This window comes from Eleutherodactylus coqui, chromosome 2 (assembly GCF_035609145.1).
Source record: "Eleutherodactylus coqui strain aEleCoq1 chromosome 2, aEleCoq1.hap1, whole genome shotgun sequence".
NCBI classification, from domain to species: Eukaryota; Metazoa; Chordata; class Amphibia; order Anura; family Eleutherodactylidae; genus Eleutherodactylus; species Eleutherodactylus coqui.
Window position 1 is genome coordinate 234,529,901 of NC_089838.1, and position 27,782 is coordinate 234,557,682.

Consider the following 27,782-nt stretch of genomic DNA (forward strand, 5'->3'; position numbering starts at 1 on the left):
GCTGGTGCATCATGGGATTGATAGCACAGAAAAGTAAAAGCAACATCATGATAATGCCAGACAAGCATCAGACAGGAGTCTGCACTGCATGGAAGTGACTGCATCATATAGAGGAAACCTCAGTGTAATAGGCAAATCAGGTGAGGGGGCAGGAATGAACACATGCGTTTTCACCAGCGTGACCCTTGAATTTTAGGTCAGCTACACTTGGTACTTTTTGGCGGCTGAACAGAATCAGCCAAGTGAATAGGACATGAAATTGCCAGGAGGCTCTCTTAGCATCATTACTTTGTTCTAGTTAAAGCAGCCAACTTATTGAGCATAGACAGCATTTGTTCTATACAATAATGAAACAACATATCTAAAATCATTCATTTATTATTAGGCAAGGAAGAAATTTCACTAGTATATACATAGTGCAAAAAGCTATTACTCCAAAATGAATAAAAAATATAATTATCCTTCATACAGAAAAAAACCTTCATATTTTATTAGGAAAATGTGTTCCCGTGTGAGGATCACATGCATTTGTTTTTCTATTCATTAGGAGAAACATGTTAACCAATACCAGGATACACACCATAAAAGACTGGGAAGGGAAGAATAAAAAACGTACAGAACACCCTGGAGAACAAAAAGCTGCTGGCCTACAAGTATATGGTGAGCTCAAGGAGGACAGAAACCTCCCATGGAGCAAAAGGGCTCCACGGGAAAAAGAAAAAAAAGCTGCAGAAAGCAAAAAACAGGACTAGCACATTATAAGATATTGATCTCAGAAATCTTAGCAAAGCATGCCAGTAATAAATCAACATATTACAAAGTATAAAGAACATACTTGGCACTGTCAAGAGATGCTGCACACTTATTGTACCTTGAATAGTAATAGTTGAACATATGTATACAGTTTAATAAATTCAGTGGCACAGATTTTGGTTACAGAAAAAGAGACTTCTCGTTATATGTAAAAATGGTCATTAAAGGGGTTGTACTAGAATCTGACGTTATCCCCCATCTACAGGACTGGGGATAACTTGTGAAAAGGTGGGAATCTCATGGCGGAGACCGGCTGATCTCAATAACAGGGGTCTCCCGTCCTCCTTACTGCAGGGTTACTGCACTCTCGCAGTGAAGAGGAGACTGAATAGAGTGCTGGCCGCGCTAGTGCTCCCTTCACTTTCAATGGGACTAGAAAGCTACCTGAGCAGCACCTGCTCAGGTATTTGTCCACTGCATTGAAATTAATGAAGCGCTAACCGCACAAGCTTGGCCAGTGCTCCCTTCAGCCTGACATCACCGTGGGGGGAGAAGTGACAGGAGAACGGAACGCTGGGAGTCCAGTTCTCAAGAATGGTGAGAGTCTCAACAGTGAAACCCCCGATCTGCAAGTTATCCCCTATCCTCTGGATAGGGGATAACTGCAAATTCTGGTACAACACTTTTAAAGGGGAAGAGTCATGTATGAATTTTACAATGTCCCTCAGCTCATCACTGTCTTGAATAAACAGGCTCTGTAAAGAGTCTTACCAGTCGTACACATGCCGCATCTTCTCAGACCTAACCCCGTGTGTAAGCATGCGGGCACCTTTGTCAAAGCAACAGAAAAAAAAAAAAAAAAAAAAAAAACAACTTTTTTTTTAGATATCTATGCACACTGAGAAGTTTAGAATACCAAGTGCTGTTGGCCAATTTTTGGTATTACTCCTTTTCAAGCCCTCTTTTCTGTGGCAGTGTCTTATTGTGCATCTACAAGTTCAGATCTCGGTGGCCATTCCCTGTGAAGCAAGCTTTCTTTCCATAAAGGGATGTACAGGAGGATTATAAAAGATGGTTGCTTTCTTACAAAGACACCAACATACTTGTCCACATGTGTCTAGTATTGCAGCGTAGCTCTACTGAAGTGAATGGAACAAAGCTACAATGCCACAACTAAATTTGTGAATGGGTGCAGCAGAGTTTTTGGAAATAAACAGCCATTTCTTTCTAATCTTATACAATTTGTTTAACGTCTATCACTGCCCGTCTGTTCCCTTACACTGACAGATTTGTAAATGCGGTCATTTCTGTGACACATGCAGATAAGAAGTAGTCTTAAGGATATAGAACATTCTAAACAGAGAAAGTGAACCTGCTCGGACCACAAATGCCTCGAGTGCTAGAAGTAGGCTAGCAAGAGGCAGGGGAGGGGGGACTGGACTGAGGGTACTTTGAACGATTATTTGGGTGACTATCGACTCACGTTAAACAGCAGATTATGGGCAACTGTTGGACTGTGGAAAAACACAGAATCCGAGCAAGAAGTCACTCAATCACTAATCGTTCTATTTAAAGGGGTGGTCTCGCGGCAGCAAGTGGGTCTATACACTTCTGTATGGCCATATTAATGCACTTTGTAATATACATCGTGCATTAAATATGAGCCATACAGAAGTTATTCACTGGGGTTTTTAGACGCGCTTGCGCAGTCCGTGCTTCTGGCTAGTGAATGGGGCCGCTCGTGCCGGAGAGCTGGTCACCGCGTCATCGTAGCGCCGCCCCGTCACGTGCGCCGATTCCAGCCAATCAGGAGGCTGGAATCGACAATGGAACGCACAGAGCCCATGGTGCACCATGGGAGAAAACCGCAGTGCATCCCTGGGAAAGGACCGGCGGCCATCTTAGGGAGAAGATTTTTATAACTCCATATTTCGTCGGATCGGCGAGTAGCAAGCGGTTTAAAAACCGCTTTAAATTGTTATTTTATGCCAGGGGGGTGACAGGGGGAATGGGGTAATGTAAAATTTTGATGTTTGCCGCGAGACAACCCCTTTAAGCTCACTGAATCGGAATGATTAGTGCGCGACTTCTAAAAAGGCAGTCATCCATCTGTCAAAGACTGCCTGCTTGCAGGGAATGGAAGCAGGCAGCCAGCCGGAAGAGATTTCACGTGCGCTCTGCCTCCATTCACTTAACAGCTATTGTGTGCACTTAAAGAAACTGTCCCTATCTTTTTGCACCCCTCTCTGAGGGCAGTACAAGGTAGTAACAGTCCCACTGATTACAGCGATGTCTGCTGTGTGGATCTTTGCAACAGTTATGCGAAATCTGCCTTTTATCAGTAAGCAGCACATGCATAGAGGACTACTTAAAAGTAGTCCTGGATATTCATGAGCTGCAGTCTACCTACACCCACCCCGCCCTTCAACCAATGGGAAAATACTTCCTTTGACAATTTTGCTAGTTTAAAGCATTCCTGTTTATCAATGTGTTACAACTCCTGAAAATATGTGCAATTCCAGAGTTGTGTGAGATTCAGTGTCCAGTCCATTCCTTATGCCAGATTTACAGCTGTAAAAGCCGATAAACCTGTGCCAAAATTTCCCATTAACGTGTGGTTCTACTAAAGTAAAAATGGAGTACAATAAAATGCCAAACATCTGTACATATAATACATTGCAAGATTACATACTGATTAACAATACCAGTAACACTTTAATGAACAAGTTATCAAGGTACGCTTTCCTTATTGGACTTGCTCTTAGGCCAATAGCACACAAGCGTAATACAGAAGTATTTGTGCCCGTATTACAGCCACAAGTCCCGTCCCAACCACGGGTTTACTGATCTGAACCAACACGGCTATAGATAGCAGAAATGCTCCCTTATTGCACTTGTGTGAAACGGACCTTAATCACACTGGTAGGGACTTACATACTGTTACATTTCCATTAATCACAGACCATCCTCTTTCACAGTCCTTAGTTTATACTTTTTACAAATACTTATTATACATCATATCAGGCAAACGTAACGGAGGAAAGAAGATAACACAAAACAAATGCTTTGAATTAATTTAACTATATACATAGAACGTATAGGCAGTTCATGTAAAAATTGCTAAATCATTGAACAAATGCATTATTTACAGAACTAATTAGATAGTTTGGGAAAGATTTTTCCTTTACTACATTTCCCAAGTCCAGGTTAAATGCAAAGTAGCCCTTAACTTGTATCCCTATGCTTTTCTCCACTGCAACCTGCCCTATGCATCTGCTCGGATGAGCCTGATATTTGCCAGACAGCCATTGACTCGTGTTGGGGAAAAAAAGCCAGAAATTTGCTCCAAACTTCTCATTCTAATTAATTCTATTACTGTTTTGCTGAATGTACTGGAAATGAATAGCATAGGAAAACAAATTCATGAAGCAGTAGCATCTACAAGAGGCACTCTTTCGGATGACCTCTGGGCCAAGAGCTGCTGGAGAATAGGGCCATTTTCATTCCGTGCTGCCCAGGTCATGGTCCCCCGACAGCAAGGAGTTGTCAGTACAGGGTAGTTGGGGGCTATATAATGGGTGGTTTATGATGCAGCTTAAAAGGGGTTTCCAGGAATAGAAAAACATGGCCGCTTACTTTTACCAACAACGTCACCCCTATTTTGGGGCTGAGCTCCAATACACAAACCATGGACAGATGTGGTGAGTTTTTGGAAGTCGCCATGTTTGTACAAATACTGGATCGCCCCTTCAACTTTTCCTCTTGTAGTGAACCTCTTTATAAACTGTCTAATGGCTGGTGTTCTTCAATAACTATGTTGGATCAGGGTAAATTAACCCTCTCCATTCTGGTTCCTTTAACTTACATTGTAAGTAGTCACAGATTCTTTCCTTTTGCAAATAGACCATTTGGTTGAAAGCCAACTGTGAAACATCCCCTAGCTAAGTATTGCCACCTATCTGGATCAAGAATTAGCTGCACATGTAGACAAACCTAATAAATGCTGAATGTTCTGTTCAAAACCCTATCATTTCCACAGGTGAGGCAATGCTTGAAATGTAAAGGCTAAGGTCTGTCATATACCACTAATGATTAAGATGACCTCACTCCTTACCCTTAGTACTTTTTCAAGACTTTTTATAGACTAGTAAAACAAGTTTACTAAAAAAAAAAAAAAAAAAAAAACAAAACTGTACAATGTTGCCAGTTTCCCATAGGCAACTGAAGAATGCTTACAATCAAGCAACTTAAATTAATTCTAAAACAAAGTTACGAATGTATGAAATTACAATATCAAAAAACTCATCAGTAGAACCATCTACCGATATCCTAAATACATTGTTGTCCATCAATGTCCCTTTGACGGACAACAGATATTTCATCCACTAAGCATGGTTCGGGAAGAGTTAATTGGGTTCGGGTAATGCTAACATTTATTCTATAGGAAAATTATAAGCCATGAATCCCCATTCCACAGATCTTGATTGAGAGAGTCACAACTTAAAGACCTCTACGTTTTAGTAAATAAGGCTCATAAAACAGCACTAGAAGAGTCGAACGTCCTACTATTCTGTTAATAAGGCGGATTTCTGTGACCAAGGGGCAAAAGATAGTTTGCTTATGTGTAGAAGTAACAGAACAGGGGTTTATCGCCAGGAGACTTCTATGGCATTTAGACTTAGGCTACATGGAGACTTTTTGGAGTGCAACTGATTACAATGGAGCTACAGCTGCAGTCTACATGATTACATATGACTTAAGGCCTGGCTTCATACAAGTGTATGCATATTTGCGTGCGCCTGTGTATTTATGGAATGAACTTTTTTTTTGCGCACATTTGCGTATTTTACTGTACTGTTTGCACCCGCAAAGCATGTTCATTTGCACACGGCAAACAGACGCAGCGATTGAAATGGCTTATGACTTCCAGATGTGTTTTTCCAATGGAATTACGCAGTGTTTCATGCATCGCCTTGCATATTGCACGTGCATTTGCGCACCCACCATTGACTTCTACGGGGACCTTTTGTGTGCAAATACTCAGAAAAATAGAATCATATGTTTTGGGGGTTTTTTGCGCACAACTGAAAAGTATGGGCAAAATGTGGAAATGTGAACTATGGGTTCTATTCTCTGCTTATTGTGCACACAAGCATATGCGTGTAAAGCCAGTCTAAGGTCCCTTTACACAGAACGACTGTTCAGTTAATCGTTGGATCATGTGAAACGTAATGATAATCATTCAGTGTAAGAACAGCCAGCGACTGAAAGATGAATGAGAACTCATTTTTTTATCAATTGTTTAGTTTATGCAGGCATAGAAATCAAACCACTACCAGCCCATTTAAATAGTGGCAGTCATTCATAAAGGACTGCTATTAAATCGCTCCTGTCTTAAAGCACAAATCATTGGGACGAGTGTCTGGCATCTAAGCACCCAACAGGGGTCCCATGTAATGTATACCTTTACACTGCAGCAGTAGCTTAATAGATAAAAATTAGTAGTGCTCCAAAAAGTCTCAGTATAGCCCTAGCCTTAAGGCCCATTTAGATACAACGATTATCGCTCAAAAGCCATCTTTTGAGCGATAATCGTTCTGTCTAAATGTGCCCATCTTTCAGTTTTATGCTGAAAGTTTTTTTTAGTTCTACTTAAAAACCATCATTGAACAGCTGATAAGCAGGACTGCAGGCTGTGTCTGCTATCCATGGTGCTGAATTCTCCATGGGGAGCTAGAGATTACATTGTTTTCGCTTAGCAGCCCATGGCTGAATAATGAAGTTAATTACAGAGCTCAGACCTCCTGCTGAGTTCTGTAACAGCTCCCAGAAGCTCATTTGCATGCAAATGAAGATGAGAAAAGTACTAATAGCAATTAGTGCCTATTAGTACTTCATGTAAAACGATCGCTGATCTTTCAATCTTTTGAAAGATTTGTGTCTGTAAATGGGCTTTTAATCACCCTGGATAGCTAATGCAGCAAAATCATTCTGCTAAAAATATATTACCTGCTGCAAAGGTGAGCATCGTTAGATAGATGCCCTACTGATACGGAATCTGACTCTTCCTTTTCTACCAGAATTGCTTAGCAGCAGTCTCCTACATTTCCACATCATTGCTCTAAATGTCATTTTAGCCAGATAACTCAGGTTATGCAATATCCCAATGGCTTCCACTGTAATGCAGGAAACGCATGATACCACAGGGTAGTAGCCTTCTCCATAAGGGTAAAGCCATATGCGACGATCCCTCAGCAAACTCTGCCCTGCAAACTTCCAGCAAATACACCAGTCGTGAGCTACCCAAGGCTCCATGTAGACAGCAGCCTCTGTGGACCAGCTTACATACAAAATCTTTCCTTTATGTAGCTCCTCGGGAATTTAGACAACTTCTAGCACTTTCTTGTTAAAGCCTTATTTAGAAAAATGTGGAGAACCACTTTAATAGTACATAATATAACTTAATTACAAACAAACAGTCTTCAACACTGGATCATGCAGTATCTAACAGAAAAATCACATTTCATTAGGTTATGTGTATATATATATATTTTTTAAGGTAACTGATAAATTGGTTGCCATTGCACATCCCCAAAAACTACTGTTATGAAGCTCATTTGTAGTTTAGTCACACTGATGCACACAATAGTTATCTCCTTTAGTCCATTGTGTATTAGTGGGTTCAGTAAAAAAATTTGAAGACTTGCGAAAGACTGAATGGATTAGAATACTGCTTTTTACAAAGAGGGCAGAAAAGTACGATAACCCCTTAAAATGGAATACGAAAAAAAAAGTGTGAAATGTTACATTAATAGATATATAAATATTAGGTGTATACATAAAAAGGAAGTTATGAAATGTTTTTATCAAACACAATCATCAATTATAACTTACTGTACAGGTGTGCATCACCCCGCCTGAAAACAACGACTTCAGCATTGTAAACCCGGAGGAGGATGGCGGAGAGCTACGCAACAAGCAATAGAAACTGTACTGCAGAGAATCCATTCTAAAGTTAATCTGGTTATAAATAGAAAGAATAGATGTGGTCGTGGAAACACTTACTTTTCTGCATTACAAAGAGCTACACGCACACGTAAACATGAAGATTTTAAAGACACTAAATCAATACAAAATTTTCATTTGTAAAAATGGATTCCATTAAACCCGATGTAATCAATGTGATATCTAGCATGTCAGATACCAACAATTAGCTACAGGTATCTTACCATATGGAAAGATTATGGTTTTTACTTTTGTGTTTTTTTTATATTTTTACTTTTTACCATTTGTGTACTCATACCCAACGCTGAAGGAAGGAAAAAGCTGGACAATCTGGACGAGACGCCCTCTAGTGTTGAGGTGAAGTAAAAGCAGCAATTCAGCTGAACATCTAACAATAAAACATAATTTGTGGGTCATCAGGTATAGCTTTCAACATTTATACAGTGCAAAACATTGAGATGAAGTAGGAATGGGAATGGCTGCAACTCTCCCAAAAGCAAAGTTCTGTGAGCGGACCAATTCCTGAGTTTGTTTCATTGACATAGAAGGAGTTGTAACTCTTTTAATAACGACCTTGCACCACTTCGTGTATGTGCTCCATTTCTGACCAGCTATTTTTTTGTCTGTTCCTTGCAATCAGAAACGTGTTCTAGATATTCTCCACAGTATCCTCCTCACTTGGCTCAATGTTATCTTCCTCTGGACTGTTCACAAGCTGCAGAGTTTCCATAGTTCGCTGGGTTTCTGACACCCAAGACTCTATCCTGCTGACTGAACTAGGTTCCTGGTGATACTCATCATCGTCATCTTCTTCGTCATCATCATCTTCGTCCAGCATTTCAGGGACCAGAGTACTGGTTGTGCTTGTCATTGAGGAATTAAGGACATCTCTGCCACTTCCATCCCATGATCCAGTTTCTGTACTCTGCTGTGAGGCCCACTCCAGATTGTCATCTGGTTTTGCCTCCTCTTTGTCAACTGGTGCTATTTTGCCAGGTTTAGAAACTGAGGTAGTACTACCAAGACCCAAAAGTGGTTTTTGGACAATTTTATCAGGCTGTGCATTAATTGTGTGTTGAGATGCCATTGTCCGTACAGAAGAATCTTCATTTTCGGATGCTTCAAGTCCATCAGAGGTTTCTACCATACTTCTCCAATTTGTTTCTACAAAAAGAAAAAGCATATGTTGAAATATCTTTCATGTATTGCTGGTTCTACTTAGCACCACTGTCATTTCCAAGGTACTCCACCATGTCCAGTGGAAACATGCTCAAATAAAATTCAAGATAAAAGCTACCAAACGAGAATATAGCCATGAGTAGATACCCCCTTTATGTTCAAAAGCTTACCATAATCCTTCTCATTGACTTCCGAGATGGGCTCAGAGATGACACTGCAGAATGAAATTGCACTGGCTGCAGAAGGGTTACGGGAGTGACCCATGTGGTGTGGGACCTTTTTCACATTTTTCAAAGCTTCTTCAGCTTGCTCCTGCTCCATTGATGACACCATATCTTTGTAGGCTTTTCTAGCTTCTTCCGTCAGAGAGACCAGGTTATTAAATAAACTCTGAGGTGGGGGAGGAAACATCCAAAGATTATGTTCATAACAAAGTGGTAGCGATATAGAAAAAGCATCGGCTTGAAAGACATTTCGTACTTTGTCTCATGCACAAGAATTATTTAGATTACTAAAGACAACTAAAATATATGTTATATTAGCAAAAAAGAGCAAGAAGAGACGCAATCTAGTAAAAGACAAGAAAGTCTGTCCATAAGAGGTATAATGAAACTGGAAGTGTAACTGACAGCTGTATATAATTAGACAGGATGATACAAAACATTATTAATGCTGCTAAATGTGGTTGAACCCATTAAAGGAGGGGAATTAAACTTTTTGAGGTATAATCAGTGTACAAAAGACTGACTGGTGCAAATATTCACGAAAATAAATGAGGAATCTCGAATAGTACCATATTAATATATAGCATCTGAAGTAAAAGGAATTGATCTGGCAACACATGAGGGCTCAGCCCACATGTGCAGACATTTCTTGAGAAATGTGGATTTTGGTGCGGATTTCACCAATTACAAAAATAGGTAATCTGATTAAAACTCATAACAAATCTGACAGAATTCACTGTCTGTTAGGAAATTACATTGATGGGGAAAACTAGCCAAGTATTTTATTGTAAACTGTAGACTTTCAGTGCAAAAAGTTCACTGAAAATCCAGTGTGAAATCACCTTTAGGGCTCCTGCTCACTGGCGATCGCGATATCGCTGCGCTTTTGTTTTTTAATGCAAAGATCAATAGGACTTTCTAATGTTTAAAACGCATCACACAAAAATCGTAAAGCACAAACCTGTGATTTTTGTGTGCGATGACATTTGCGTTAAAAAAAACGCAGCGATATCGCGATCACCAGTGTGCAAGAGCCCTTAATGATATAAGCTAATGACCTTCAAATGAAGTTACAAAAAAAAAAAAGGAATAAAACATTCTGTCTTTCCGCTTACCTCAGCTCCAGAGTAGCTAAATATACCGACAACACTGACTGGAACCAACTTGTTCACACATCGCCCCAGAGCTTTTCGACCCAGGGCAAATACAAATGGAATTTCTTGCTCTCGTGCCATAGCTATTACATTATAGAGTGCTTCATCCAATCCACCTGGGTAAAAGGCCAAAAAATCCTCAGTCTTATATATAGTCAGTAATACCAATCATAAAAGAACAAAGTAGGAAGTGTACAAAATAAGCAGAAGAAAAGGCAATAAAATTTAAGGTTATCTTTCTACAGCTGAATCCAAGGAAATATTGGTGTTTTTTTGTATGGCCTATCCCATCAGTGGGTCAGACCAAACAGAATAAAAGAGCAGCCGTGTCTAGTACTGCAGCTCACTACCATTCTATTAACCCTTTCCAATCCACTGTCTGCCGTCTGAAGACATTATGATTTAAGGCTGTACAGCTCCGATGTTGGAGGACATCCATCGGGGTTCTCTTACTGTATATTGCCAGCCTACCTGCTGTCGGAGCCTATCCAACGTGTCACCTCATGCAGTACTGGTTTTAGCCAGCATATAGCGCTGCTGTATAACAGCAGAAAAAAAATATGCCCCCCCCCCCCCCCCAAGAAAACCAGGATACAAATTGGATTGGAAAGGGTTAATGGTAGTGAGCTGAGCTGCATAAGGCCTCACTACAGAGGGCCTCACTAGAGTGTGGCAGCCGCTTCATTCTGCTGATTGTCAGGACTCCCAAGAATGGAGACACCCCCAAGATCAAACATTCATAGCTTATTCAAAAGTTAGGGATCAATCTTTGACACCCAGGAAACCTTTTAAAAAAGAAATATTATATTTTCGGTAGTTGACATTTGTGATAGCGGCAGAAGACATGCACATCCTATAGACTATAACATACCTTTAGACTGAATTTTCTCACAGTTGGGAGAAATAATGACACACTTTATTTTATTTAACTTCATGTGCTTCGTGACTTCTCGCAATCCCATCACAAGTCTCCGCTTCGACTTGGCTTTGATGGGGTCTTTCTGGTATACGCGCTCTTGGAAGCTGACTAGTTCTTGCAGTAACACAGTTACACATTCATCAATTTCTTTACTTAATACTTGATTGCAGTATCTGTAAGAAAATACATAGATTATTGGGGGGCTAAATACTGCGTATTAAAAATCTGAGCTACCACTACATACACAACTGATGCTACATACATTATATATAGAATTACATGGATACCAAAAAACTTGTAGCCCCCATTTGCACCTAGATAAAAAATAACGTATTCCTCTCTCGAAAAGGTGAACTTTTAGAACCTGTTGGGACTCTTCGCAAGCCTCGAGTGCTGCAAGTCCTTAGTTTGTATTGGTTATGAAAACGATCGGAGATCAGTGCGTGGTTTAGTGGCAACCATAAAACTTGCACACGTGGTGCTGCTTGCCTTCCATCTATCAACATAGAACTATTGGAAATCCTCATGCCTCCATTTATGGTGGTATAATTTTACGCAGGAGTTTACAGATTTATGAGCGTCGTTTCAAGTATCAAAAAGGCAGGTACAAGTTACACAGAAACCTATGCGAGATATTCATAGAGGGACAACCTACTCATCGGTATAGAGCATGCCCTTAGGTTTGTACTGGAAAAACAAGACTGCTTTCTAACAATGCCACAGCTGTCAGGAGGGGTAGGATCACTCTTTAAAGGGGTTGTCTCGCGAAAGCAAGTGGGGTTATACACTTCTGTATGGCCATATTAATGCACTTTGTAATATACATTGTGCATTAAATATGAGCCATACAGAAGTTATTCACTTACCTTCCCTGCGCTGGCGTCCCCGTCTCCATGGCTCCGTCTAACTTCAGCGTCTAATCGCCCGATTAGACGCGCTTGCGCAGAAGGGTCTTCTGCCTTCGGGTCTGTCCGGCAGCAGCGGCGTTCTGGCTCCGCCCCCTTCTACGCGTCATCGCGTAGCTCCGCGCTGTCACGTGTGCCGATTCCAGCCTCCTGATTGGAGGCTCATATTTAATGCACGATGTATATTACAAAGTGCATTAATATGGCCATACAGAAGTGCTTAACCCCACTTGCTTTCGCGAGACAACCCCTTTAAGCTGCCTGTCCACGGGCGTCGCAGTATCCTGCGGCGGATCTCCTGCTCCCGCCACCCGGGAGCAGGAGCCGGACAGGGATCTCGCATGCTGTGATTTGCCAGCCGCGAGCGGAGAATCGCAATGATATTCCGCTCGTGGACAGGGAGGAAGCAATTTTCATAGCAACGCTATGGAGAGCGCTCACTGTGTTCCTTGTGGCCGGATTATCGTTGCGGGGAACGCAATGAAAACTAGCCCGTGGACAGGCATCCTTAAGGAGAGACTATGTAAAAGGTGAATGAGGAGATTTAGAAGGTCATTCCTGCTCCTCTGGGAAATATATGCAAATAAGGAAGATAAAACAATACCTCTGCAGCGCCACCTATTGGATGGCAGCATTCCTGCATATCAATGTGTGACCCTTTGTATATGAATGGCCTTATAAAGTCTCCTCACTCACCTAGGTTCTCTTCCTAAGGAGTGATGTTTCGCCCTCAACTCCAGTCATGGGCCTCTCACTAGCCAAGTCAGAATCCTACTACACACTGATGAGGGGCAAACAACCTGAAACAGCTGTCTGTGTATGCATTCAGGCTTGGTTTTCAATTCCCAATCATCCCAATCTAAAGACCTGTATAAAAGGGCAGAACATTGATTTGCAGGAATGCTGCCATCCAATAGGTGGCGCTGCAGTCTCCTCACTCAAGGAGTGAGGAGTGAGATTACTTCTCCCCACAACTGTCTGCAAGTAATGCATGACATTGCAGCTCAGTCCCATTCACTTCAATGGAAATAACCAGCAATACGAGGTACAGCACATTGACAAATGTGAATTTTAGGGTCTACATGACTTCCACCATGTGATTTTAACAATCCCCAGAGAATGAAATTACAGCTGCTAGCAGATTCCAATTGCACAGAGTGTTGTTTTACCTGCTAATATCTGTTTACTAATTATTACAGTGAAAACAATGATCAAAATTAATCAATAAAAGTAAACAACTATTCACTTACTCTCTAAACCTTTTGCTGTGAATTTTGGTAATGGCAGAAGAGGCCATGGGGCTACCAATGCCAGAACTTGCTGGTGATCCCTGAGATACTGGCGTCATGCAGTAGGGAGAGTTCTGACTTGCTGGAGACAGTGAAGTATCACTGGGTGCACTCAGACCAGCTTCTAATGGAAAAATGATAAGATGATTAAGAGCAGCATAATAAAGGTGCATTTACACACACAGATGATCCCTCAAAATTTATCAGAAACCTACAGTTCTGAGCGATCATTTGGCATAGGTTCTAATGGGCTAAAAATCAACCCTTTAGTACTTCATTGCATGTATTGAGAGAACAGCGGGTGGTCTATTCTCTAAATACACCATTATTGTTCTCCGGCAGGACAGCGGCTGTTAACAGCTGTTAAAGGAGATGTCCCGAGGCAGCAAGTGGGTCTATACACTTCTGCATGGCCATAATAATGCACTTTGTAATGTACATTGTGCATTAATTATGAGCCATACAGAAGTTATAAAAAGTTTTACACTTACCTGCTCCGTTGCTAGCATCCTCGTCTCCATGGAGCCGACTAATTTTTGGCCTCCGATGGCCAAATTAGCCGCGCTTGCGCAGTCCGGGTCTTCAGCAGTCTTCTATGGAGCCGCTCGTGCCAGAGAGCGGCTCCGTGTAGCTCCGCCCCGTCACGTGCCGATTCCAGCCAATCAGGAGGCTGGAATCGGCAGTGGACCGCACAGAAGAGCTGCGGTCCACGAAGGTAGAAGATCCCGGCGGCCATCTTCAGCAGGTGAGTATGAAGACGCCGGACCGCCGGGATTCAGGTAAGCGCTGTGCGGGTGGTTTTTTTAACCCCTGCATCGGGGTTGTCTCGCGCCGAACGGGGGGGGGGGGGGGGGGGGTTAAAAAAAAAAAAACCCGTTTCGGCGCGGGACATCTCCTTTAAGGAATGTTATCAGCGCTGCCCGCGGAGAACTCAGCGTGCGGTCCGTCTTATCTTATCGTCCTGAGGGATGAGGATTTCATGCTGAAATCAGCGATGGCCGAGAAGTGCACGATGGGCACACATTTACGCACAACGATTATCGCTCAAAAGATAGCTTTTGAGCGATCTGTGTGTGTAAAACGGCGTTTAGACATACAAACTTGCAAACTAGGTATGCCATCTAGTTAAGTTTAAATGTGCTGCTGATAATTTAAGTTACCATCTTGAGATGCCAGCTCCTCAGACTGATCATCAGCAAAGCTTAAGGGCATATCCTTTTGCTCATCTGAACCGAGTACATTCGGATCCACTGTCAGGCGTCCTTTCTTCTCCTCTCGTTCTTTCAGGATTATCTAAAACAGATATATTTAGTCACATTTAATAGAGACAAGTGAGCAGTATAAAGGGTTAGCAAAGAAACACACTTCTTTCAATATATTCTAGGACAGATTAACTGGCCAGGGCACACCAGAACAACAGTTTCATTTCCAGAATGCAGGGGTGTACATTTTTACAATATCCCACTTTTTTGCCCTCCTCTGATCAGCATCAGTGATAAATTGATTGAAGTAAAATCTATACACAGAAATTACTACACCGCCTTCCGCTTGCATGTTAGGGGTTTGTCACCCTCAGCAAATTGCTCATGATATACACAGTTGTGCACAAGTTTTGTGACTGTAATATCTCGCAGGACTACTGGCTTGTAGATGATATCCTGGGGAATGTTGCAACTCACACCCTGTATAAACTTTTGTTTTTCTATGCAAAAAAGTAATTTTGCTTAACTGGAAGCATTCTAAAAGGCACCCCTGTATAAGTAAACTTATATGGCCTGTGGCTGCTACAATAAATGTGATAAAATTTGGGGTCCTTGGATAGATTGCCCTGTGGCCGCTTAACTCTCTCTTTTGTTTTGATGGGTAGGGACCCCACTTTGTCAAGTCCTGTCTATTCTATCCCTTTGTCAGTTTTGCTGTGTGTTTTGTTGTTACCCCTTGTTTATCCTTGGTTATATAGTTTTTTTTTAACAATTGCCTTGATCATAAAAGCTTTATTGCACAGTTTCTGGAATAGTACTTTGGCAGCATTTAGTACATTGCCATATATTCTTTTACCTTGTAAGTTTTGAACATAACATGGTACACCCATTACCTTTTTTAGTGGAGTTGGACGTTTCAATTTTGGAAGTTCTTTTTCTTTTCCTCTCTTCATCCGGGGTGCAGTGGAGTCCAAGGGGTTAGGGGAAGCCACCAGTGCCTGACTCTTTGTCAGGAGATTTCTGTTTGTGTGCTCTTTGGTGTGAAATGGGACAGTACTGCCAACTAAAATTTTAAAAAAAATATTTGATTTTAATTCAGAAAAAAAAATGCTTTTTTTAAACAAATCATATCAAAATAAAGCCAATTTTATAGATTTTAACTTATCAACAGAGTGCTCTGAGTGCTTGTCTTCTGTGGGACGAGTTGTATATTCTGCTGCCATAACTTATTTTTTCCGTCTACATTAGAGATGAGCGAGCACCAAAATGCTCGGGTGCTCGTTACTCAGGACGAAATTTTCGCGATGCTCGAGGGTTCGTTTCGAGTAACGAACCCCATTGAAGTCAATGGGCGACTCGAGCATTTTTGTATATCGCCGATGCTCGCTAAGGTTTCCATTTGTGAAAATCTGGGCAATTCAAAGCTGGGGCCCGCAATTCTGGGGATGGGTAGGACGTGAGCGGTCCCAGGCTCTGACTCTGTCCCAGCCTCCAATAAATTCACCCAATGTGCCGTCAGGGAGATACAGTGGCCCTGCCCGCCTGTGCTTGTCCACGTGTCCGTTGTTAAGTGGACCTTGCCAGTAACCGCGTTGGTGATGGCGCGTACAATGTTGCGGGAGACGTGGTCGTGCAGGGCTGGGATGGCACATCGGGAAAAGTAGTGGCGACTGGGAACCGAGTAGCGCGGGGCCGCCGCCGCCATCATACCTTTGAAAGCCTCCGTTTCCACAACCCTATACGGCAGCATCTCCAGGCTGATAAATTTGGCTATGTGCACGTTTAACGCTTGAGCGTGCGGGTGCGTGGCGGCGTACTTGCGCTTGCGCTCCAACACTTGCGCTAGCGACGGCTGGACGGTGCGCTGAGAGACATTGGTGGATGGGGCCGAGCACAGCGGAGGTGAGGGTGTGGGTGCAGGCCAGGAGACGGTAGTGCCTGTGTCCTGAGAGGGGGGTTGGATCTCAGTGGCAGGTTGGGGCACAGGGGGAGAGGCAGCGGTGCAAACCGGAGGCGGTGAACGGCCTTCGTCCCACCTTGTGGGGTGCTTGGCCATCATATGTCTGCGCATGCTGGTGGTGGTGAGGCTGGTGGTGGTGGCTCCCCGGCTGATCTTGGCGCGACAAAGGTTGCACACCACTGTTTGTCGGTCGTCTGCACTCTCAGTGAAAAACTGCCAGACCTTTGAGCACCTCGGCCTCTGCAGGGTGGCATGGCGCGAGGGGGCGCTTTGGGAAACAGTTGGTGGATTATTCGGTCTGGCCCTGCCTCTACCCCTGGCCACCACACTGCCTCTTCCAACCTGCCCTGCTGCTGCACTTGCCTCCCCCTCTGAAGACCTGTCCTTAGTAGGCGTAGCAAACCAGGTGGGGTCAGTCACCTCATCGTCCTGCTGCTCTTCCTCAGAATCCTCTGTGCGCTCCTCCCTCGGACTTACTCCAATTACTACTACCTGAGTGATAGACAACTGTGTCTCATCGTCATCGTCCTACTCACCCACTGAAAGCTCTTGAGACAGTTGCCGGAAGTCCCCAGCCTCATCCCCCGGACCCCGGGAACTTTCCAAAGGTTGGGCATCGGTCACGACAAACTCCTCCAGTGGGAGAGGATTCGGAACCATTGCTGCCCATTCTGGGTAGGGGCCCGAGAACAGTTCCTGGGAGTCTGCCTGCTCCTCAGAATGTGTCATTGTAATGGAGTGAGGAAGCTGGGAGGAAGGAGGAGCAGCAGCCAGAGGATTCAGAGTTGCAGCAGTGGACGGCGCAGAATTCTGGGTGGTCGATAGATTGCTGGATGCACTTTCTGCCATCCACGACAGGACCTGCTCACACTGCTCATTTTCTAATAAAGGTCTCCCGCGTGGACCCATTAATTGTGAGATGAATGTGGGGACGCCAGAAACGTGCCTCTCCCCTAATCCCGCAGCAGTCGGCTGCGATACACCTGGATCAGGAGCTCGGCCTGTGCCCACACCCTGACTTGGGCCTCCGCGTCCTCGTCCTCTAGGCCAACCCCTACCCATCAGCATGCTGTATTACCAGTAGTGCAGAAACAGAACGCTGTAATTAAATGTGCCGCTTATTGGCCTGTGGTTGGAGGCCGACTTCCCTTACGGAACGCACAGCAGAGCCAGGAAACAATTTTGCGCACGCCTGTAGTGAGACGTAGGTGCGTATGACTGAGCTAGTGGAATTCACAGAGCAGAAGCAGTCAAGTGGCCAAAGGCCAGTAGTAGGCCTTAAGTATTTTGCTTCTATTTTTTTTAAATGCTGAGCTGATACAGCAGACAGATACTGTAGGCAGCGTATAATATTATGTATACTCTTTCTCTCTGGCGGGATGACAGCGCTGATGTAACAGACAGCAGATCCAGGAAACAATTTTTACGCAAGCCTGCTGTAACGCTTAGCTGCGTATTAATTAGGACTACTACCCCCAGCAGATAGATACTGTAGGCAGCGTATAATATTATGTATACTGTTTCCCTATGGCGGGATGACGGCGCTGATGTAACAGACAGCAGATCCAGGAAACAATTTTGCGCAAGCCTGCTGTAATGCTTAGCTGCGTATTAATTAGGACTACTACCCCCAGCAGACACGCAGTAAACTGAAGACGGTCACAGGCAGCCCAAATATAGTATTTTTCCCCAATTTTTGGAAAAAAGCCCACTGCCTATATTAGCCTGAATATCTCTTTCCCTGCCTCACCAGTACTGGCCCTATACTCTGTACAATGACTGCAGACTGCGGACGCAATGCTCTGCACGCCCGATATAGAAAAAAAAAAAATTGTGCAACACTGCTAAAAGCAGCCTCAACAGTACTGCACACGGTCAGATGTGGCCCTAAGAAGGACCGTTGGGGTTCTTGAAACCTAAAATAACTCCTAACGCTCTCCCTATAGCAGCTCGGGCACCAGCAGCACTTTCCCTGATCTCTGTCAGAATGCATCTGTGGCGAGCCGCGGGAGGGGCCGATTTATATACTCAGGTGACACCTGATCTCGCCAGCCACTCACTGCAGGGGGGGTGGTATAGGGCTTGAATGTCGCAGGGGGAAGTTGTAATGACTTCCCTGTCTTTCTATTGGCCAGAAAAGCGCGCTAACGTCTCAGAGATGAAAGTGAAAGTAACTCGAATATCGCGTGGTACTCATCTCGAGTAACGAGCATCTCGAACACGCTAATACTCGAACGAGTATCAAGCTCGGACGAGTACGTTCGCTCATCTCTAGTCTACATAGTTCTACGAGGGCTCATTTTATGTGGGATTTCCTGTAGTTTCTATTGGTACCATTTTGGAATACATTTGACTTTTTAATTGCTTATTATTACATTTTTTTCTTGGAGATCAAGTGACCAAAGCACGCATCTGATACTATTTTTTTTTCTGACTGCGTTCAACATGCAGAGTAAATAATGCATTACTTTGATAGATTGGACTTTTATGGATGCATACCAAATAACTTTTAAAATTTAGATTATAATTATGGGAAAAGTTTTGTGGTTTTTTTAAACCTTTATTACCCCCCCCCCCCCCCCCCATCTCTTTTTAAAATTAATAATATTTTCAACAGGATTTTTACATTTATTTTTTACTCCCCATAGGGGACATGAACTTGCGATTGTTTGATTACTCTTGCCGTATGATGTAATACCATAATATTACATTATACCGCGATCTGACAGGCAATCAACTCACGCCACAGTTGGATAGACAATCTGCAATGGCAGACCTGGGAGCATTCAGAAGAAATCCCATACTTGAGACCCTCCCCTATGAAACAGAGGCCATTACTGGCAGACTCAGGATACTAATCTAGATTTGATTTGCTGGCATGTAATGCAGCATTTCAAAAGTATAGCCAATACAAATGTCCTCAAGAAAAATTATCTATCGGGGGTGGTAAAAGCTGGATCAGCAGTACAAAGCAGATCGCCTTACAAGCCTCTATCTAATCCATGTTAAGCTCCGGCTGATGTAAAGTCTTGTTGAAATACACAAGTTGTTTCCAATAAAGTAGTCATTTGTGTCATCTAATATAGCTTCTGCATTATTAAAATCAATGATGATTGGGTATCAGTCATTTTACATAAACACAGCTCTCTGCTAGCTCCTAACATGGTGAAATATACACTAGATGTCTTAGTTATGCCTCCTGCAAAAGTTGCGTATGAGCTGCAGATTGTCTGCACTGTAAGATAAAAAACATAATACTGTTTTAACAAATCGTATCTCTACGCTCAAACTCTTCCGTACAGAAATCGACCTGGATTTTGAAATCTGCAGCAGGTCACCTCTTTCTGTATATATTTTTTTTTAATCACACACTTTAAAACGTATGCAATACATAGGGTGCGATTCGTGGCAAATCTATAACAAGATCCACATTTACACTTGCAGATTTTGCCATGGGAAAGTCAGTTCTTCTCCTTGAAGTGATTCTGTAATCAGGTTCATGCTGCATCCCTATCTCAGGTTCATGCCACATGAACCTGTCGATTGATTCCCTTTAAGGAGCAGAGCTGACTTTTCCGTGGCAAAATCTGCAAGTGTTACATGTGGATTGTGTTGTAGATTTGCCATGAATCCTCACTCAATACATTGCATAAGTTGCTGTTATTGTCTTGGTGCCACATACCACAGAACACCTTCAGAGGTCTTGGAAAGTCAATGCTTCAATAGGTCAGAGCTGTTGTGGCTGCACAAGTGGGACCCGCACAATAAGATGTAGGAGACTTTGCAACTAACTTGTGTATAAACTGCTAGTATCACAAATGCTTTAGGCTGCCTGTCCACGGGCGCCGTGGGGAATGCAATTCAAACCAGCCCGTGGACAGGCACCCGTACTGCGGAAAATAGGTTCCTGAAGGTTTTACAATTGTAGTGGTCTGGTGGAAGTAATCCATTTAGATACCATTATATTTTTCTTTTTAGTCCCAGGGGGCAGTGTGACTTGGAGCATAAAAAAAAAAAGTAAAAGTTAAATTACATATCAGTAAAAATGAACGTTCAAAGGGAAGTATCCTAATAATATCCAAGTCCACATGGAGAAATTCAATATGGAAGATAATTACCTGTGTATGATAAAGGTCTGGTGTTGGTAATCTGCCGAGCTTTCATTGCTTGCTGCTGTCTTTCCAGTTCTGCTAACATGTCTCCTAAGTCTAGCTGTACTGGAGTCTTGCTTTTCTTACCAGATGCTTTAGATAAGGCTTCCTGTAAATCAAATGCATGCAGTAAAAGTTGAATTACTCACTTGCATAAAACAGCATCACAAGAGAATTGGCGCAATATTACAACAATTAGCCTGTATATGCCAGTCCTTACTGGTCATTTTAGAGCCAGAGCATTCCAAGTGCTTCTCTATGGTGCCTCCCTATGGCACCATATTTTCCCCTAAAGGAATTACTTCTAAAAGAAGATATTTGTCATTTGGCATCGGAACATGCACTTTTTTTTCTTGTTTTTGTTCATGAATACCATATTCAATTCTCAAGAAAGAAAATTGCATTTTTTTCCTGCCCTGTATGAAGTACGTCATATAACCATAGGTTTCTATGGGTGTTGTATTACATATCTATACAAGAGTCGTACGGTAATGAGGTCTAGCAAATGAGCCCTTAAAGTGAAATTTTTAATGGGAAGGAATGACTGACATTTATGACTAAGGGCGCAGGACCGAACCAAAAATGCAGCAGAGCTTTTTGCGCTGTGGTTGCAATTCAAACATTTTTTTTAAAACTAAGAAAAATAAAGTTTTGGCTGGGATGAGCTGGCTTTTCCTTCAATTTACCTAGCTTTCAAGCTTTGCCTAAGCAAGCACGTACTCTAAATCCAGATGCCTGAGTTTGGTTAGTGAGCTGGAATGGAATGACTGACAAACCTGGAGCTTCTTCTGTTCCATGCTTATTTCAGAATATTCTTGGGCAGTAGCCAAAGCAGCAGCAAGAGCTTTCTTCTTTTGACTTTTTGCACGTTTTGGTACGGAAGTTGTAATAGGGATTGGAGTCTGAACAATGTTAATTGGAGAATTTTCAGGCAAATCATCCAACTGCAAATAATAATAAAAGACAAAACATAAAAAAAAAAGGAGGGTCAATAAACCTAAAATGAGGTGCCTGTATATATTGATGGATTAGTACTACATTAAAACATATTAATTTAAAACTGTTCAAATCCCACCCCCCGGTAAAATTTTTTTACATCATACCAAATACATGCATGTGGTGGCAGATACTTGTGGTTGTAGGCATGGCTCACATTAAAATCAGTGGGCTGCGCCTAAAATTACAGGTGCTAGCAACTGCATAATTCTGGTTAGTGGCTTCTGCTCCATGCCCGTGTGTCACGGCATTCAGTCAGCCGGTGTCCTTGGCGGCAGATCCCACCTGTGGTGGTTGGTAGTCTGTCCCAAGAATGGATCATCTGTGGGGTTTACCTGGAAAACCCCTTTAGACAAATTCACCACATCCTGTGTGAAGGTGTATACGACCAGCTATTTTCTATATGAATGCTCACGGCAAACAAAGCCTGGTGTGCATTTATAATCTTTATTAGGCCTTTACCTAAAGCCACATAATGCTTCTTGCTGAATTTACTTTGTACATAAGGCATTGGGAAGCTGTGAAAGAAGCCAGTTTAAGGAATGCTGATTATATGAGAATTGAGCAATAAAGCTCCTGAATAGTAAAACAATAAATAAATAAATAAAAAATAAAAAGGAAATATATGGGAATTGCTGAGTGCTGTCAATCTCCAATTATGCAAGTTCTAGCAATATCAACATGACAAACTGCACACATGAGGCCACCACCTCTCCAATGGGGGCTCCCTGCAACTATACTGGGGGCCCTAACTGATAGGAAGTCTAGCACAGGAAGAACACTAAGGGCTCATGGACGCAGATGTATGCAAGTTGTGCTCGGCATTCTCGGATGCAACTTGCACCGCACAGGATACAAACGCACGTGTGCAAGACCCGCAGACAGCGGATACTGCATGTCTGATTCAAATCCATGATACAGACCAGAATAAGTCATTTTGCGATTTTTCTTTATGCAGACCATTGATTTGCATGCAAAAAAAACCAAACCCATTTGTAGAGCCCAATTTGCTATAATGCGTCCATTTGCGGTCTGAGAAATACATGGACAGCACACGGACCAAATATACATTCACGTGCATAAGCCCTAGAATATAAACTTCCACCCACCACTTTTGCTGCCGTCTTTGGTTGTGTTTCATTTCTTGAAGTCGCAGAGCTGCTATTTAATTCTGGAAACTCATCTTCATCCTAAAAGAAATATACAGTAGGTAAAGTACAAAAAATACAGTAAGTGCAGATTAAACTATAAGGCTGTGTTTTAACCTACAATTCTTAGAACACAACCTACAGAAAATCAGCAGAAGGGGAGACCATAAGGGAGAGATGTCTAGTGACCGTAGGAACAGCCTTTCCTAAGCCAAGTATGCAACATTTGCTGACCACCAGGATGTCACTGGATATTATAAATAAGATCATTCTGCCCTGTTATAACCCTATTAGATCATATAGGAACACAGGGGGAAAGGCTGTCAGAATACTCTACCTCAAAGTACAGCTGTTCATGGCTTTGATCAGATCCACTCATTTGCGTTGTGGTCCCAGTTTTAGTATCCTGCTTCCTCTGAATATTCTGTCTTCTTTCAGATGAAGTGCTCTGCCCTCTCATACGGTATCCAAGCTACAGTAAGAACACAAGAAATAGGCCTTCAAAATGTACTTTTATGCAACAGACTGGGGTTGAATGGAAAAAGCACAACTCATGATAAGGTCTCAATCATCTCTCTAAGGGAAAATGAAAAAAAAAGGAAATTAATGTGTTTTGTTTATCTCACTTGAAACAACCCCTTTAAAAATACGACCCCAAGGTGGTCAGCTGATCATCCTGAAGCTGCTCTCAGCACCCCGGAAAACAGTGCGTTTTGCCGGGGGAGTTGTGACTGGCCAGAATATAGTATCACATGGTAGTTATGCAAGGACAAGTCTGCCAAAGTAAAGGCACTCACAGATCTGGTTCATAGTCGTCTTCAACAACCTCTTTAGTTGACCCACAAAAAAAAAATTAAAGGAGGTGTATAACTTGAATATACAGTACAATCTTAAGCCTCTGATTGCAGCCCACATTCCTTACTTCTAGCTGTTCACACTAACAATTTTCTCTAGGTTATTCTGCTCCATACTTTTTTGCATTACAGTGGGGTTTTCTAGTTGGCTGCAGTTAGACTTTAATTTTGTTTTTACTACAATTGTTATTGACAGCCATAACAGTAGTATTCAGTTTGATTCTACCAAGTTTTAAAAAAAAAAAAAAAAAAAAAAGGACCCAGCCTTTAGAAAAATGCACTGTCCGGTACATTTTGGGTGAAGGATTCCTGTTATCTTGTTAGTTCTGCTCTGAGCAACTGAGACTCATAAGGAGAAGTGAAGGAAGAATACCTAGAAGTTATTTTCTTTGTTCTTTTATAATCTTAATATACTATCTTATAACATGCTTTTCTATTGGGCAGAATTCTGTCATTTATGAAGTCATGAACACATAAGGTATGATATATATTAAATGTAAAAAATGTGGCCTATGACATACATAGAGCTCAGGAGGTAAAGAGTGCATTGACATGAAGTAAGAGTCCGTTACCTGAGAATTACTACGCAACTCAGCCTGTCTTCCACCTCTTGTGAAAGCTTGATTTTTTTCACTCCAAGGTCTTTTCTGAGTAGCCTGGGAAGCTACATTGGCCCAACTTCCTCCAGCTTTTAAGAAAAAAAAAAAAGAAGAAAAGATGATAATAGTCAATCATCTTCCTATATTGAGCCTAGCTTACACAAGTTATTAGACTGGAAGTGATCAAAGTTTTAAGGGATTTCCAGCCAAAATACAATACAGTTATATATTACAGCAATCATTGAATAGATTTTCTTGGGGTTTGCCCACATCTGCACTTAAGTTTTCAGTTTAGCTGTTGACTTCAACAGGATCTCAAGCGTTTCAGTTCAGCTCAGTTTGCATATATTCCATTTGAGTTTCATTTTCTAAACTGAAATAACGCAGACTGCTGCACTATTATTTCCGTGACAAAAGCGAAGATCCAAATAGAAAGGACACTTTGGTGTTTTTTTCTTAATGTATATTCTAGTCAATGGGTGAGCGCTGAATGGAAAAGTCTCCGTTTGGTTTCTATTTTTTATGTCAGTTTAATGAATCTTTTTTCAATGGCCATGTGCATGTGGTGACCAGTTTTTTAAAAAAAGCAGGAAAAGCAGCCATACTGGTTTGTTACCTTTGAACTAGATAATCATTTTGACCATGTTAACAAGAAACCAACTTAAAAGTGACAAACAATATGGCTGCACTTCTTGTTGTCACTTTTGTAAAATGGCCACCCACCATTTGAAAAAAAAAGAGAAAAAAAAAAAAGAGAAAAATTCCTCTCTCCTTGTAAGTAAATATACAATTACCAAACTTCACCTGTTACCTAGCTACTGACTTACTAATATATGACAAATGTCTGTAGACTCAATATGTAAATGAGGAGAAGAAAAAGTAAGACTGTTCACATGGCTGTATGTGGATTCCAGCTGTGAGCCCGGCATTGACCCTGCATACAGCTGCATAACATACTATGCATGACAGTGTATTTACGCGGACTGTCATGCGCAATATACATTTTTGTTCATATTTCTCCCACCGTTGCTTAGTGATGAAACGGATACCCGCAGCCCATACACAATTACACTGCGTATGGGCTGCGGGTATATTCATGATCATAGAGAACAATGGGCTGTGTGTTGTGGATATCCGTGGTAAAATTGAATGCTGCATTCTATTTTCCGCAAGCGGATCACACAATTCTGACCCGCTATCGTGAACATAACTGTAATCCAATGCATTTGATTGATGCATGTATTACCGCGGATCAAAGGCTCGTGGAATCTGTAAATTCTACCCGGCCATGTAAGAACGGCCTTAATCTAACTTCTACAATTTTCACTCCCAACAACTGTATAAGCTTATATGAAATCAGTAAGTGTAGTATTACCTGTACAAAGAGTTGGCTCTGCAACCTGCAAGACAAAAAAGAATTACAAACTAAAAACAAGTAATATTTTGTATCCGATTGCATGAGTGCCTTACGGCTGTATAGGTTTACACGTTTTTGCCTTCATAACCTTAAAAGTATATAGACGTCAATATGCAAATAATATGTAAAATAGAAACAAGCCTCGGTCATTTTATTGCAGTTAAATAGATAAAGAGCAAACATGAGATATGCTATGAGACCTACATTGACAGCAGAGGCTGTACAGTCTGTGTGCCTGGAACACATTGCAGCGGCTTGGCAGTGCTTTGGACTGCAGTAGCCGCTGTCACTGTCAATATCTGCTTCACTTGCGCCCTGTTCACTGGATGACTCTGCGGCAGGGTGAGACGACCGCCTCCGTCTTGCTTTTGTTTTCCATGGAATTGAACCCATACTTTCAGAGAGTGACTTGTTGGCTATTTCATTTGGAAAATCTGAAAAAAAAAAAAGGAGGAAGAAAAGAAGAAACCATTCAAAATCGTGAAATACCAGCTAGAATATCTCAGCAGTATATATAAAAAAAATTAATTAAAAAAGTTACCCGTTTGCTGACAGGCGTCCACCAACAGAACAATTTTGGAGCGAGCGTCTGGGCCTGCTGCACAGGTTTCCTTCTGTACGGCCACACTTTTCATAGGTGGTCTCTTGCATTTTATCTGTGGCATTAGTTGCTGCGGCTGCTGCAAATTGTAAACCGTTTTATTATTTTAATTTAATTCAATTTTTTTCTAAAACCGACAAATATACCAAAAATGCTATGTAACAAATATTCACTGTTTAAGCTCCGTATTACAAAATATTTAACAAACACTCATTAAAATGACTAATCAGAGCATATAACAAAAAACAAAAGAAAACATACAAGATGTCAACCAGTTTTAACAAAAAGCAATCAACAAACCTGTAGTATAGTACAGCAGGCTGTGCTATTCTACCCTTCTAGAGGCAATGGGACATTTTAATTTAGGATGGTAGTCCGGTTACATCTAGGCGCACACTATGGAGCTAGGACCGTGTGCCGTCGGTGTTAATCTACAAACAGGCGACGCACATTGATGCCATACAGCAACAGTACATTGAATGGAGCGCTCGTCGAGCATATGTGCAGCTGCTCCATTCATTTTCAATGGAACTGCTGGAGATAGCCAAGCAGCAAGTGATCGGATATTTCAATGAAATGAATGGAGTGCCGTCCATTCATGCTCGGCCAGTACTTCATTCAGTGTGATGTAACTACGGATGAGAGAGGCATTCCGCAGTGCCAAGTACATTGGGACACGGGATCCCTGTTTAAAGGATGGGTGGGGCCCCAATCTGCAAGTTATTCCCTATCCTGTGGATAGGGAATAATCTGTAATTCCGGTACAACTCCGATGGCCATATACTTTAGACTGACCGTTCAGCCTACAGATCGCGCTCTTGACCTCCCCATATACACCTGATTTGGCCACGTTTGCATATTGTTAGTCAGGAGAGGGGAACAAGCCGCTGTCACCAACCCTGGTGATGGCTTGGATCCCTTCTGAACAAATGGATGGGGCATGTTGAAATCGGACATGCCTGCCCCCCCACTGAACATCTGCCACTGAGGGAGTTCGGTGGCATACATATTAGATAGCTGGTCAGTCCTGTCGATGTTCATCTAATGTGCAAGGTCATATACGCCTTTGCATTTTATTACCGACCGTAATCATTTTTCTGAAGTTTATTAGATCAGTTTTAAACAATGTTCAGGATTCTTTATTTCTGCCATATTCAGTTTAAGTCCAAGGACACCAATTCTGCTATGGATGAAACATGGAAGAAAAAGCTCTAATGAATTTGGGGGTCAGACATCAAGCTTGAGCAAACAAGGGCGGATAGGAGCTGCAGCGACAGGTCATGTTCAACACAGGCCACTTCTAGCTTTTTGTAAAGCCACTCATACAAAAGTTTGTTAAAAAAAAAAACCAAAAAAAAACAACACTTTTTTTAATGCAGCGTTTTCTGAGGATTTGCGCTGCATATTGTGTGCAGTAACAACGCAG

At 42.1% G+C, this 27,782-nt stretch overlaps 1 protein-coding gene across 1 annotated transcript in view; it reads right to left on the reverse strand.

Annotated features, from left to right (window-relative positions):
* Window positions 1–360: 360 nt before the first annotated feature.
* SECISBP2L (SECIS binding protein 2 like) overlaps window positions 361–27,782 on the reverse strand; it is a 49,305-nt gene continuing 21,883 nt past the window's right edge. The window contains exons 4-18 of the mRNA XM_066592620.1: window positions 26,297–26,435; window positions 25,960–26,189; window positions 25,714–25,738; window positions 24,312–24,427; window positions 23,223–23,357; window positions 22,847–22,927; window positions 21,518–21,685; window positions 20,709–20,850; window positions 15,524–15,693; window positions 14,589–14,721; window positions 13,390–13,552; window positions 11,187–11,407; window positions 10,277–10,431; window positions 9,108–9,327; window positions 361–8,922 (exon numbers count right to left, since the gene is read on the reverse strand). Coding sequence (XP_066448717.1) covers window positions 8,408–8,922; window positions 9,108–9,327; window positions 10,277–10,431; window positions 11,187–11,407; window positions 13,390–13,552; window positions 14,589–14,721; window positions 15,524–15,693; window positions 20,709–20,850; window positions 21,518–21,685; window positions 22,847–22,927; window positions 23,223–23,357; window positions 24,312–24,427; window positions 25,714–25,738; window positions 25,960–26,189; window positions 26,297–26,435 — 2,613 coding nt within the window. The 3' untranslated portion in view covers window positions 361–8,407. The remainder of the gene's footprint in view (window positions 8,923–9,107; window positions 9,328–10,276; window positions 10,432–11,186; window positions 11,408–13,389; window positions 13,553–14,588; window positions 14,722–15,523; window positions 15,694–20,708; window positions 20,851–21,517; window positions 21,686–22,846; window positions 22,928–23,222; window positions 23,358–24,311; window positions 24,428–25,713; window positions 25,739–25,959; window positions 26,190–26,296; window positions 26,436–27,782) is intronic.